Source organism: Bombina bombina, chromosome 4, assembly GCF_027579735.1.
Source record: "Bombina bombina isolate aBomBom1 chromosome 4, aBomBom1.pri, whole genome shotgun sequence".
NCBI classification, from domain to species: Eukaryota; Metazoa; Chordata; class Amphibia; order Anura; family Bombinatoridae; genus Bombina; species Bombina bombina.
Genome location: NC_069502.1, coordinates 857,955,498 through 857,968,180, shown reverse-complemented (window position 1 = coordinate 857,968,180; position 12,683 = coordinate 857,955,498). Strand labels below are relative to the sequence as shown.

Genomic DNA, 12,683 nt, shown 5'->3' with positions numbered 1-12,683 from the left:
TAAGGATGAATCCGTGGACTGGATACACCTTGCAAGAGAAAACAGAATTTATGCTTACCTGATAAATTGCTTTCTCTTGTGGTGTATCCAGTCCACGGCCCGCCCTGGCAATTAAGTCAGGTTAAAATTTTATGTTAAACTACAGTCACCACTGCACCCTATGGTTTCTCCTTTTTCTCCTAACCGTCGGTCGAATGACTGGGGGGGGCGGAGCCAGAGGGGGAGCTATATGGACAGCTTTGCTGTGTGCTCTCTTTGCCACTTCCTGTAGGGAATGAGAATATCCCACAAGTAAGGATGAATCCGTGGACTGGATATACCGCAAGAGAAAGTAATTTATCAGGTAAGCATAAATTCTGTTATTATAGAATTGCAACTCATGCAATTCAAACATGGCAAATTTCCTGTTCTCTTGCTACCCAAAGTGGTCTGCTTTAATTCTTTCCAAGGTCTTATATCTGTCTTTATGAGGTGATCCCTTAAATTCTTAACTCTTCTGTGGGCCATTAATGTGGGTTCTTCAAAGTAAACTACATCTTTGTTACATTCCTTGAGAATATGCCAATTCTGTCTGATAAAGTCTAGCAATTTTACCACTCAACTGGCTAACGAAAACCATTCTATTTTCTTTACTCTTGTGAGTTATTTCTCTGGTTTTATTTAATGAGTCTATAGTTGTATCTAGAAGCTTGGGGGTATAACCCCTATTAGTGATTTTTTTCGCCATTTCTTTTAGCCTAATCTCCTGCCTGTCTTTGTCACTCACAATTCTGTTGACCCTGAGAAGCTGGCTTTTGGGTAAGGAATCGACTAGAGGTCTAGGGTGAAAGCTATTGTACTTTAGCAAATTATTCTTGTCAGTTTATTTCACGTATAGGTCAAATTCCAAATGATGTCCTGACTTGTATATATTTGTGTCCAAAAATGGTACTGATTCTTCACTGTAACTGACAGTGAACTCTAGGTCTCTCACCTTAGAGTTGAGATCCCCTACAAATTGTAGTAGGGATTCCATGTTGCCCCACCATACGCCAAACACATAGTCTATGTACCGCCACCATATGGCTCCATATTGTTTAAATAGGCTATTCTCATAGACAATGCTTTCCTCAACCTCATTCATAAAGAGGTTGGCATATGATGGGGCCACGTTGGAACCTATTGCCGTCCCCTTAGTCTGTACAAACCACTGATCCTGAAAAAGGAAATAATTCCAATAAAGGATGAGTCTCAATAGTTCCCCACATAACCCCATTTTCTACACTGTCCCCAGTTTTCGTTAGCCAGTTTAATCCGTTGAGTGGTAAAATTGCTAGACTTATCAGACAGAATTGGCATATTCTCAAGGAATGTAACAAAGATGTAGTTTACTTTGAAGAACCCCCATTAATCGCCCACAGAGGAGTTAAGAATTTAAGGTATCACCTCATAAAGACAGATATAGGACCTTGGAAAGAATTAAAGCAGACCACTTTGGGTAGCAAGAGAACAGGAAATTTCCCATGTTTGAATTGCATGAGTTGCAATTCTATAATAAGAGGTACACATTTTCACCACCCACATAGTGGTAAGAAATATAGCATAAATGGCTTCTTCACTTGTGAGACCACCTATGTGATCTATTTAAAGGGACAGTCAACACCAGAATTATTGTTGTTTTAAAAGATAGATAATCCCTTAATGATCAATTCCCCAGTTTTGCATAACCAACACAGTTATAATTATACACGTTTTACCTCTGTAATTACCTTGTATCTAAGCCTCAGCAGACTGCCCCCTTATTTCAGTTCTTCTGACAGACTTGCATTTTAGCCAATACGAGCTGTTTCCATGGTAAATTCACGTGCATGAGCTCAATGTTATCTATATGAAACATGTGAACTAATGCCCTCTAGTGGTGAAAACTATGAAAATGCATTTAGATTAGAGGCGGCCTTCAAGGTCTAAGAAATTAGCATATGAACCTCCTATGTTTAGCTTTCAACTAAGAATACCAAGAGAACAAAGCAAAATTGGTGATAAAAGTAAATTGGAAAGTTGTTTAAAATGACATGTCCTATTTGAAGCATGAAAGTTTTTTTGGGACTTGACTGTCCCTTTAATTAAATGTCCTTTTTCCATGGTGTAAGTTTTTATAATGTGTATATATATATGTATTAAAGTTTTTTGTGTGTGTAATACTGATAGGCTGCCAGCAGATGGAGCTACAGCTCCACTTTAGGTGCATTGGCGCCAAAGGAAAGATTTAAATGGTAATCGTGTAACAATTAATATATCAAGCATGAATAAGGGGCTGTGACCCCGAAACGTCGCTGTTTTGTATCAATAAATTGCTGAGAAGAATTTTGGAGTGCTGAGGACTTTTTCCCTATACTATGCACATATATTGTGTGAGGTATGTGGGTTACAGCTGAGTGTTTCCATATATTGTGTGTGAGGTACGTGGGTTAAAGCTGAGTGTGCACATATATTGTGTGTGAGGTAGGTGGGTTACAGGCGAGTGTGCACATTTATTGTGTGTGAGGTAGGTGGGTTACAGGCGAGTGTGCACATTTATTGTGTGTGAGGTACTTGGGTTACAGTTGAGTGTGCATGTATATTGTGTGTGAGATATGTGGATTACATGTGAGTGTGCACATTTATTGTGTGTGAGGTACTTGGGTTACAGTTGAGTGTGCATGTATATTGTGTGTGAGATATGTGGATTACATGTGAGTGTGCACATTTATTGTGTGTGAGGTACTTGGGTTACAGTTGAGTGTGCATGTATATTGTGTGTGAGATATGTGGATTACATGTGAGTGTGCACATTTATTGTGTTTGAGGTACTTGGGTTACAGTTGAGTGTGCATGTATATTGTGTGTGAGATATGTGGGTTACATGTGAGTGTGCACATATATTGTGTGTGAGGTACGTGGGTTAAAGCTGAGTGTGCACATATATTGTGTGTGAGGTAGGTGGGTTACAGGCAAGTGTGCACATTTATTGTGTGTGAGGTACTTGGGTTACAGTTGAGTGTGCATGTATATTGTGTGTGAGATATGTGGGTTACATGTGTGTGTGCACATATATTGTGTGTGAGGTACGTGGGTTAAAGCTGAGTGTGCATGTATATTGTGTGTGAGATATGTAGGTTACATGTGAGTGTGCACATTTATTGTGTGTGAGGTACTTGGGTTACAGTTGAGTGTGCATGTATATTGTGTGTGAGATATGTGGGTTACATGTGAGTGGGCACATATATTGTGTGTGAGGTATGTGGGTCACTGGTGAGCGTGCATATATATTGTGTGTGAGGTATGTGGTTTACTGGTGACTGTGCTCATATATTGTGTGTCAGGTACGTGGGTTACAGGTGAGTGTGCACATATATTGTGTCAGGTACGTGGGTTACAGGTGAGTGTGCACATATATTGTGTCAGGTAAGTGGGTTACAGCTAAGTCTGCATATATATTGTGGGTTACAGGTGAGTGTGCACATATTTTGTGTGTAAAGTATATGGGTAATAGGTGACTGCACATATATTGTGTGTGAGATATGTGGGTTACAGCTGAGTGTGCACTTATTTTGTGTGTGAGGTATGTTGGATACAGGTGAGTGTGCATTGTAATTCTCTTGTGTGCACGTAGCAATTTTTGGGTCATCACATGATTTTTATTTATATATAATGAGAGATACATTAATACATCCCATGAGTACTACAAACAACTTACACATATGCATGTATATTCTTATTGTACAGGCCATATGGATGTGACGCCCTTAGATAGCGATAGCTCAGCGGTTGACCACAGAGGAGAACCATATGTATCTAATCAAGTGAAGACTGAGGAGGATGAAGTTCCTATAAATACGGCTACAGGTGATAATCACTAATCAATACCTTAACCACCAATGTACCCTGTGCATCAGCAGTGGTTGACATACCTCCAAACAAAATATAGGTCTATATTTGTATGCCTCCGGAAGTAAGGCCGGTAGTCCTAGCACAGCTTTACCACTGCTGGCGAAGCTGCGCTAGTTAAACCCTTAATGACCACGGACGTACAGGGTAGTCTGTCGTTAAAGTAAAGGGAATATTCTGTTATGGTGTCATTTTGTCTCATGTAAATAACCATTATATTTTCTTAGATGGTTACACAGCAGACACGTTAGTGAGCAGCTTTTGTATGAATAACTAAGGACTAGATTACAAATGAAGCGCAAAACTATAATCAGTATTTAGTGCTATCTCTGCTCAAGTTAAATCTATAGTGCTCCTTCCTGTACACGTATTACAAGTTGAAAGTAAAATGTTCTCGCAAGAGCCAAAGACTCAGGAGCGGTAACATCTGGAGGTCGGATAGCGTGACCTCGCTGAGTCCCTTGCCGCATAGACTTCTGTATATTTATACACATATATAAATAAAAACACATATCTATACACCTTTGTGTCCATTCTAGTCCAGCACCTGATCATAGACCATATCCCTTAAAATCGTTAGAACATTTATTTTAATAATAAACCTTGTTTTTGTATTAAATATGTTTAACTATGAATGAAATACTTGATTTTAATATATTATACATGTGTTTTGTTGTGCAAATATTCAAGAGCTAATGGAACATTAAAGTCAAAATGAAACTTTGGTGCTTCAGATAGAGGATAACCTTTTAAACAATTATCTAATTTTCTGTGTTCCTCTTGGTATCCTTTGTTGACAAGTATACCTAGGTAAGCTAAGGGGCAGCAATGCACTACTAGCTAGCTGATGTTTGGTGGCTGCACATATATGCGTCTTGTCATTGGCTCAGCAGATATGTACAGCTAGCTCCCAGTAGTGCATTACTTCTCCTTCAACAAAAGATAAAATTTGCTTAATTCCATTGGTATCAGAAGTGAATTGGAAAGTTGTCTAAAATTGCTTGCTCTATCGGAATCATGAAATAACATTATTTTTAGTTTTTTACGTCCTTTTAACAATTTTATTTCAGGTCTCCAAAAGCACTAATTTTTCCAGTGCTATTTTGTATTGCTCTTGAGTGTAACACTTAACTTGCCAATGTAAGATGAGAGTTAGTAGTAAATCCTGCAAGATCTATTCAAAGTATAGGGTGGTCTAAATAAATGTTGGCCTCGTTAAATGGGCATGAAACCCCACATTTTTCTTTCATGATTCAGAGAGAGTATACAATTTCTTTCATGCAGGTGGGGAGAGTCCACGATCCTTTACTCTTGTGAATTACTCTTCTCTACCACTGGGAGAAGGCACATATTCCCAAAAATCCTTCCAACCTCACACATTTTTTACTTTGCCTCTGCTGGAGGTGGTGGAAGAGTGAAGTTGTGCATTTGATTCTTTATAGAGAGTGGTTTTCAGTCTATATTGAGGCCCGGTTTCCCCTCAGAGTACAGTGCTTGTCAGAGGGAGGTATATGGGGTATGCTTTATGATTCTTGTTTCAGTTATAGGACATTTTTCATATACCCTCTATAATTGGTCCCATGAACTTGTCTTCTGCCTCCCTCATTGGGGGTTATTTATGATTGTGTGAGCAGACATGATCCGATATAGCGGATCATGTCCGCTGCGTATCGATAAATGCCGACAGCATACGCTCTCGGCATTTATCATTGCACCAGCGGTTCTTGTGAACTGCTGGTGCAATACCATCCCCTGCAGATTCACGGCCAATCGGCCGCTAGCAGGGGGTGTCAATCAACCCGATCGTATTGGATTGGGTTAATTTCTATCTGCCGCCTCAGAGCAGGCGGACAGGTTATGAAATAGACTGCTGCTTCATAACTTCTGTTTCCAGCGAACCGGAAACACAGGGCATTAAGCTCCGTACGGAGCTTGATAAATATGCCCCTATGGATCTACAATTATAGTCCAATTCCATAACCTCTGCTGATAAGTTTCAGTTCTGGTTTGGCTGTCTGTTGCTTGTTTGCAAGTGGACGAGTGTCTATTGGTAAGTATCTTTCTACCTGCAAACCACTTGTGCTCAAGGGCAGGGCATTCCTCTCCTTTTGTATAACTCAATTATTGCACCTACAACTGTAATGTACTTGTTTGTTTGTGTATGTAATGCATCCCTGTAATGTTTTATTATTACTTGTATAGCGCTGCATAATCTGCTGGCACTTTATAAATACCTGATAATAATATCTTTTTATTAACATTTAGACACTCATTTAGATATGTTTTGGGCACTATTTGCTAATATATACGTCCCTGGGACTATTCCTTTTCATTATTCCCTTGCTGTTTTGTACACTTCTGTCTTTGTGGCGCTCTTAGTTTTTCGTACTTCGGCCTCTGTTTTAGGCTCATCTGGGTTGTGCACATTGGATTAACGCTTCTCAGTTTAGCGACAAGTCCCTTTAGTCTTCTATAGTTAACCCACGCTCCGGTTTACATTTGGCTTGTTAGCTCATATCCCTTTAGTCTTATTATAGTTTACCTGAATGTTAGTTTACACACATCGGGTTAGCGCACGTTCACTCAGTTATGCGCACATCGGCCTTTGCCGCACAAAATCCCCTTTTTAGTTTGTCAAATTTTTTTGCGTGATTGGAGAAGCATTTTCTGTCCTCTAACATTATTATTATTATTATTATTATTATTATTATTATTTTCTCCTGCTTTGTTTTGCAGTTTCGGCTTAGCTCACATTTTAGGAGGGGGTAAGTGGTTTCCATTCCTCAAGAGCTTTTTCAGGTTGTTTTTTGTTTATTGCATTGCTTTGCCATATGCTATAAAAGAGCAGCTGGATTCTGTCCCTAAATCTGCCCAAGAAACTGAGTCTCCTGAACACCTTTCTTGTGCTTATTGTAATAGAGCTGAAGTGCCTTCTTCAGCTCATTAATATGGCTCATGTTTAGATTTGTTAATACAATCAGACCAATGTAATGATGTTTCTCTGGGTACTATGGCACCTACTGTTTGTTCATTACAGGATAATGCTGATGTAGTATCTCCTACCATCATTTTTTTTATGAAGACTGCAGTTTCTAAAGCATTGGCTGCTCTCTCCCCTTCAAACAAGCGTGAAAGGTCAATTCAGATTTTACCTTCTACAAGTGCTATGTGCCCCAGACCAAGGATACTGTTTTGTCTTCAGATGGGGAAGTATCCTCTGGGGTTAAGGATTCCTCATCTGATGTTGAAGCTGATATTTCCTCTTTTATGTTTAAAGTTAAACATATTTGTTCTCTTTTAAAGGAGGTCTTAATTACTTTAGAGGTTAAAGATCCTAGAGTTTCTGATAATAAGCCTACTAATAGTTTAAACTCAGTTTTTAAGCCTGTTGTGTGGTACTTCTTTTAAGGGCCCTTTAGACAGAAAGTTAGAATCTTTTCATAGAAGGGCCTTTTTACATGCAGGTTATATTTTCAGGCCTGCTATTTCTATTGCTGATGTAGCTGCTGCTTCTTTTTACTGGTTTTCTAGTCTTTCAGAGCAGTATTCTGATGACTGACTCTGCTAGTGCTAATCTATTGGGTTTGCTTCAGAGTGCTAATTCTTTTATTTGTGATGCTGTTTTTGATATTATGAAGATTAATGTCAAAAGCATGTCTAAAGCAGTCCTTGCCAGGAGAGCCTTGTGGCTTAAATCTTGGTCTGCTGATATGGGGCAAGATTACATATGTGGCGCAGGTTTCAGCGCAACTGCTGAAACCTGCGCCACCTGTAGGTTTACCTCGCACATCGGGTGAATCACATATACGGCGCCGTCAGATGATAAACTGCCGTAAGTTTGATAAACTGGAGATGTTCAGAAATGTGAAGAAATAGACATTTCTGAAGTTGCCAGTAACTTACAGCAGTTTATAAACTGCCGGCGCATAATTAAAAAAAATAAAAAAATGTTACATCGCCCATTAAAGTCTAACCCCCCTCCCAAAATTAAACCTGACACATCAAAACGCCTATGTCCGCCATCCCCCCACATTGCACCTAATAATAAAAGTGATTAACCCCTAAACCGCCACCCCACCACAACGCAATATACTTAATAAATGTATTAACCCCTAATATGCCATCCCCCCATTTTGCAAACTACCTAATAAATTTATTAACCCTAATCCGCCCCAACATCTCAAAGTATCTAATTACACTATAACCCCTAATCCGTCAACCCCACACAACGCAGTCTACCTAATTAACCTATTAACCCCTAAACCATCACCCCCCACAACACAAAGAATTAATCTAATCACTAAGCCCCCTAACCTAACACCCCCTAAGTTAACCCCAATTATATAAAATAAAAAAGGCTACCTTACTAATAAATTATTAAAAATTACAAAAATAAAAAAATCCTACCATACAATTAAAATAAAAAATCCTAACATTACATTAAAAAATACCTAAGATTACATTAACCCCTTAAGGACAAGGCCATTTTTCAATTTCATTTCCCTGGTGTTTGTGTTTAGCTGTAATTTTCCTCTTACTCATTTACTGTACCCACACATATTATATACCGTTTTTATCCCCATTTAATGGACTTTCTAAAGATACCATTATTTTCATCATATCTTATAATTTACTATAAAAATTTTTATAAAATTATAAAAAAAAAAACACTTTTTCTAACTTTGACCCCCAAAATCTGTTACACATCTACAACCACCAAAAAGCAACTATGCTAAATAGTTTCTAAATTTTGTCCTGAGTTTAGAAATACCCAATGTTTACATGTTCTTTGCTTTTTTTGCAAGCTATAGGGCAATAAATACAAGTAGCACTTTGCTATTTCCAAACCATTTGTTTTCAAAATTAGCGATAGTTACATTGGATCACTGATATCTGTCAGGAATTCCTTAATATCCCTATTTTTTTTTTTTAGTAGACAACCCAAAGTATTGATCTAGGCCCATTTTGGTATATTTCATGCCACCATTTCACTGCCAAATACGATCAAATAAAAAAAAAAAAACGTTCACTTTTTCACTAACTTTAGGTTTCTCACTGAAATGATTTACAAACAGCTTGTGCAATTATGGCACAAATAGTTGTAAATGCTTCTTTGGGATCCCCTTTGTTCAGAAATAGCAGACTTATATGGCTTTGGCGTTGCTTTTTGGTAGTTAGAAGGCCGCTAAATGCCTCTGCGTACCACACTTGTATTATGCCCAGCAGTGAAGGGGTTAATTAGGTAGCTTGTAGGGAGCTTGAAGGGTTAATTTTAGCTTTAGTGTAGAGATCAGCCTCCCACCTGACACATTCCACCCCTGATCCCTCCCAAACACCTCTCTTCCCTCCACCACCCCACAAATGTCCCCGCCATCTTAAGTACTGGCAGAAAGTCTGCCAGTATAAAAAAAAAAGTTTGTGTTTTTTTGTGTTTATTTTTACATTAATATATTTTCTGCAGTGTAGGACCCCCCTTACCACCCAACCTCCCTGAGCCCCCCTAAATAGATCTCTAACCCTACCCCCTCTCACTATTTGGTGCCATTTTGGTTACTGGCAGCTGTCTGCCAGTACCCACTTTTCAAAAATAATGTGCATTTTTGTATTTTTTTATTTTATTTGTAGTGTAGCTGGCTCCCACTCCCTCCACTCCCCTCCTCCCCCTGATCACTTTTTCAATTATTATTTTCCACTCTCACCCCCCCCCCCGCTCCTCCCACCAACACCTCCCGCTTCCACCAACAGCACAATAATAAACGGTGCTGGGCACGGGGGCGCGCACATTCCCCCCGCACCCGTGCGCGCTCCCGCACACATCGAGGACTAATGCGACCGAAGCACACCAGGGATGGGCCGCCCACCCGCCTCCCTGCAACTGCTCCCACCCACCAACCATCGACACCATCGCTGGCCGATGCAGAGAGGTGTGCAAGAAAAGGTATTGCAGTGATGCCTCAATATCGAGGCATCACGGCAATACCTTGAAAGCGGATGGAAGCGATCAGGATCGCTTCCAGCCGCTTTAAACCTCTACGTCGTACAGGGTACGTCGCTGGTATTTAAAGACCAGTTTGTGTAAGACGTACCCTGTAGGGGTTAAAATAAAAAAATCTAATATTACAAAAAAAAAAAAAATCTGAAAATTACAGAAAAAAATAAATTATCCCAAAATTTTTTTTTTTAAACCCAATCTTATACCCCTATAAAAATAAAAAAGTCACCCCAAATGAAAACACCCTCTTATCTAACACTAAACTACCAATAGCCCTTAAAAGGGCCTTTTGTAGGGCATTGCCCTAAAGCGATCAGCTCTCTTACCTAAATAAAGTACAAATTACCCCCTAAAAGTAAACCCCACCCACCAAAATAAAAAAACTATCGCTACAAAAACCTATGGGCATTGCTATTTTGCTGCCCATTAAAATTAAATTTTTTATTTTAATCTAAAAAAAAAACACCCAAAAAGAAAACCTAATTCTAACCCCGAAATAGGTACTCACCATTCCTGAAGTCCGATGCTGAAGGTCTTCTTCCAGGTGGCTCCAACTTCATCCAGCACGGGGACATCTTCCTTCTTCATCCAGTGCGAAGGCAGCATGGAGCGGAGGTGGCCACTCCTCTGGTTCAGTCTGGAGACCTAATGCTAACTGTAACAAGTCAAATCAGGGTAAGAAATCTCTCCCTTCTACCAAAACTGAATAAAGGTCCAGACGTTCTGGTAGGGGGCAGATTAAGCCTCTTTCATGAAGCTTGGTTTCTGCCTGTTCCAGATGCTACCCTTTATAAAGGTGTGATACCTGCATTTGTGTATTGACATGACTAAGGACTAAAGGTCCGAAACGCTGTCTTTTGTTTTACCTTGATGTCCCAATAAAGATGGAAATTTTGTTAACCTGGTGAGTGCTGCTGTATTTTGGACTTTACTACATTTTCGTTGGGGGAATTGTGTGGAACCCTCTGCAGTTTGCATCACCTATACCATTGTGCTGTACCTTTTGAACTTTATTGTTCAGAATATTGTTTCTCAGGGATGTCGAATAGGATTCAGAACAAGGCATCCCAGAGGAAGGTTTTTTTCTGTCCAATGTTCCAAGGAAGCCTGTAAAAGCTCAAGCTTTTTGTCAGTCTGTCTCAGATCTAAAATATATGGGAGAGATTGTTCTAGTTCCTTTGCAGGGAAATTGGATTTTATTCAAATCTCTTTATTATTCCAAAGAAGGAAGGCACATTCAGACAAGTTCTAGATCTAAAGACTCTAAACAGATTTGTAATGATTCTTTCTTTCAGAATGGAAACTATCTGGACTGTTTTGCCTTTTGTTTAGCAAGGTCAGTTTTTATATCCACAATATATTTAAAGAATGCTTACCTTAAAGGGACAGTCTACACCAGAATTTTTATTGTTTAAAAAGATAGATAATCCCTTTATTACCCATTTTCTAGTTTTGCATAACCAACACAGTTATATAAATACACATTTTACCTCTGTGATTACCTTGTATCTAAGCTTCTGCAAACTGCCCTCTTATTTCAGTTCTTTTGACAGATGTCCATTTTCAGAGCTGGCTCTCTGGAACTCCACGTGCGTAAGCACTGTGTTATCTATATGACACACATGAACTAACACCCTCTAGTGGTGAAAAACTGTCAAAATGCCCTGAGAGAAGAGTCGGCATTCAAGGGCTTAGAAATTAGCATATGAACCTCCTAGGTTTAGCTTTCAACAAGAATACCAAGAGAACAAAGCAAAATTGGTGATAAACGTAAATTGGAACATTGTTTAAAATTACATTCTCTATCTGAATCATGAAAGTTTATTTTGGACTAGACTGTCCCTTTAATGTCCTATTCATAGAGATCATTTCCAGTTTCTGAGGTTTGCCTTTTTGGACAGACATTTTTAGATTGTTGCTCTACCATTTGGTATGGCTACAGCTCCAAAAATATTCACAATGGTTCTGGGTGCCTTTTTGTGTGTGATCAGGTCTCAGGTTATTGCAGTATTTCCATACCTGAATGACATCTTGTTTCAAGCTCTTTTCCTTTAGCAGTATCTCACACCAACCGACTCTTGTTGTTTCTTCAGCAGCATGATTGGAGGATCAATTTTCCAAAGAAATATTTGGTTCCTCAGACAAAGGTAACATTCTTGGTTTTCCAAATAGATTTAGTATTAATGAATCTTTCTTTTACAGAGCAGAGAAGGTCAGCTTGTCTGAACCTTCAGTCTCTCTTATTTCCTAGGTCTCATAATTGCAGCCTCAGATGTAATTCTGTTTGCTCAATTGCACATGAGGCCTCTTCAGCTGTGTTTGCTGTGTCAATGGTGCCAGGATTATATTTAGCTGTCTCAAAGGATATTTCTTTTGCATGATGTACCGAGTCCACGGATTCATCCTAACTTGTGGGATATTGTCCTTCCTGACAGGAAGTAGCAAAGAGAGCACCACAGCAGAGCTGTCTATATAGCTCCCCCTTAACTCCACCCCCCAGTCATTCTCTTTGCTGCCTCTAAGCAGGAAGATTAAAGAGAAGAGATGTTAAACTGTTAGTTTTTATTTCATCTTCAATCAAGAGTTGTTATTTTTAAATGGTACCGGTGTTGTACTATTTGCTCTCAGGCAGGACATATATGAAGATTTCTGCCTGGAGGATGATGATCTTAGCATTTGTAACTAAGGTCCACTGCTGTTCCCACATGAGCTGAGGAGTACAGGAAAACTTCAGTGTGAGGAACGGTTCTTGCTATATAGCAATGAGGTATGTTCAGTATTTTTT

The 12,683-nt window shown here is 39.2% G+C and overlaps 1 protein-coding gene across 1 annotated transcript in view; it reads left to right on the top strand.

Annotated features, from left to right (window-relative positions):
* Positions 1–12,683, top strand: part of LOC128657309 (gastrula zinc finger protein XlCGF26.1-like) — a 73,531-nt gene that overhangs the window by 17,843 nt on the left and 43,005 nt on the right. The window contains exon 5 of the mRNA XM_053711601.1: positions 3,745–3,864. Within this exon, the coding sequence (XP_053567576.1) occupies positions 3,745–3,864 (120 nt within the window). The remainder of the gene's footprint in view (positions 1–3,744; positions 3,865–12,683) is intronic.